At 39.0% G+C, this 2210-nt stretch overlaps 1 protein-coding gene across 1 annotated transcript; it reads left to right on the top strand.

Annotated features, from left to right (window-relative positions):
* On the top strand, positions 1–1381 carry LOC104430669. Its single transcript, XM_039305931.1, has 2 exons — positions 1–484; positions 866–1381. Exons 1-2 carry the CDS (start codon positions 407–409, stop codon positions 1127–1129), a joined length of 342 nt encoding a protein of 113 aa, XP_039161865.1. The 5' UTR covers positions 1–406; the 3' UTR covers positions 1130–1381.
* Positions 1382–2210: the final 829 nt, after the last annotated feature.

The raw sequence follows: 2210 nt of genomic DNA, 5'->3' as shown, positions 1-2210 counted from the left end.
TCTGAAGAATTTCCAGGGAAATGTACCGAAGAAACTTGTTGTAAAATGCGGCGGGAGGTCATGGTTCATTCGGACAGAAGAAAGTGACGAGGGCTACCACTTTTCACAAGGTCTTGCAAAGTTTGTGAAGGACCTGCACTTGGAATTAGGGGAACTGGTAATTTTCTCAATGGTTGGTCATGAGACATTTGAAGTGGTCGTATATGACACTGATTGCTGTGAGAAAAGCACTTCTACAAAGAGTTATGGAAGACAACCTCGTGAGCTCGAAGTCCTTATTTTCTTGTTCATTCCTGCTTTATTTTATTGTAAGTAGTCACGGAATTCTTCAAGGCATGCAGGTGCATATGCTGAAGGAAAAGGCGGTCTATTGGATGAGGTTAAAAAAGACGAGGAAGAGTCAATTATGGGGGTTGAATATTACATGCCTGCTAGGCATCCTTATTTTGTGCGCTCTATGAGAAAATACGAAATGCGTTGGCTTGTAAGTATGGACTTTGCTTTATCTTGTTCACCCAATTCATATGTACTCAGATGCATTGTCACAAGGGACTTAGTGGGACTAGTACTGATATGCAGTTCACATTTGCTTCTTTTCCCGCATTGTTTCAAGTAAAAACTGTGGTGTGACTCTCATCTTGCCCTAGAGGAAAAGGGTTCTTGTTATTGCTAGGAGACATATAAGAACTCTGCTCCTGATCTTATTCATCATTGAAAGGATATCCGGACATTTTCTTGTCAATTTCAAATTTTATGCTTTAGTCAAATCTAAAACTGTTATTCCTCTCCAAGAGTATTCTTCCTCAATTTAAATATACTAGTTGGCACACCTACGTTGAACCAATTGTAAATGTTGGGATTTCAGAATCTTCCAGCAGCTTTTGTTAGAGAGGCGAGGCTAAAATCAAAGAGAAGCGTGGTCATCGAAGATCCACTGAGGAGGATTTGGCCAGTCCAGTTGCGCCAATATGTTTGGCACACCAGTATCAGTGGGTGGTCAAGTGTGGTCAGAGCGAACGGCTTTGCAATTGGCGACACCCTGATGTTTGAATACCTTGGAGGCAGGGGCGATGCCATAGCGCTGAGGATAATGAGCAGAGCAGGAACAAATGGAGCTGGACCGGCTTAGGAGAAACTGGCTTGAAAAAGGGAGTAGATGCTTTTCTGAAGGAAGGGCGGGAACAACTTTTGTTGTTTTCGCTGAGAAAGTGGAATGTCTTGGATAGTTTTTCATGGGGATAGAGTCATAGGAGCTGGCTTAGCACTGTCTATAGATCATGTGGCTAGGATCGTTTGGACCATTGATCATGTGGACTAAGATCGTTTGAACTGACAACCTGGTTTCTCTTCTTTTGGAGATACTGTGCTCGGTGCGTGCAAATGATCTAGATTGGTGTGATCACTTTGACTGGCGTAGAGATGAAAGTCGAATCTTGTCTCATCCTTGATGGGTTCTATGGGAGAAACGTGTCTTTGGTATTGATTTTCTGATGAAATTTTACCAAATGAAGAATTAGCATAATCAATGTAGTGAACGACAGGGGCTCACAACAGTTCTTTCATTGGTGGCTTGTTGTCGCTTCTCGTAATTAGAAAAATTGATGTTGTTTAACTTTATAATTATATCAACGAAATGAAACTTTGGAGCCAAAAGACTATTTGATTTAGGAACCTGTATCGTTTAGTAGTTCAACTTAAAATTAATAAAGGCTATTGGTGCCTCTGAAATTTTTGTGAGGCATGCGATTGCAAAATTAATGGCAGCCGAATAACATTACCATTCATAGTGATGCTTCCCATATCATATTACAAGAGCTGTTAGTGTATTTTTGGTTGTCTTTGAATAATTAGTAATTTCTTACGTCAAACTGACAAGTAGTACTGTTCTCGTCTTAAATTAACAAATGGAATATATTTCTTGAAGGCTATCAACAAATAAAGATTGCAGTGCTTTCGTTAGTTCTTACTTCTTAGTAGTTGGTATTGATGTCAAGTATTTAACTTATGAATGACATGTATCACAGAGCACTCACATAACCAAGAAGTATGATGGCCATGTATAAAGGACATGCATTTTCGGCGAAAGTCATGTTAAATAACATTTTATTGGTTGGAGTAACCCAATATCATTTTTCATTGTGAATAATTTAAATAATTGGAAACCAATTAAATGGTTTTACTATTTTGAATGAGAACAAAAAAGTAAATGA

The sequence above is a fragment of the Eucalyptus grandis genome, chromosome 2 (assembly GCF_016545825.1).
Source record: "Eucalyptus grandis isolate ANBG69807.140 chromosome 2, ASM1654582v1, whole genome shotgun sequence".
Classification (NCBI taxonomy): Eukaryota; Viridiplantae; Streptophyta; class Magnoliopsida; order Myrtales; family Myrtaceae; genus Eucalyptus; species Eucalyptus grandis.
This window is presented reverse-complemented; position numbering and strand designations above follow the sequence as displayed.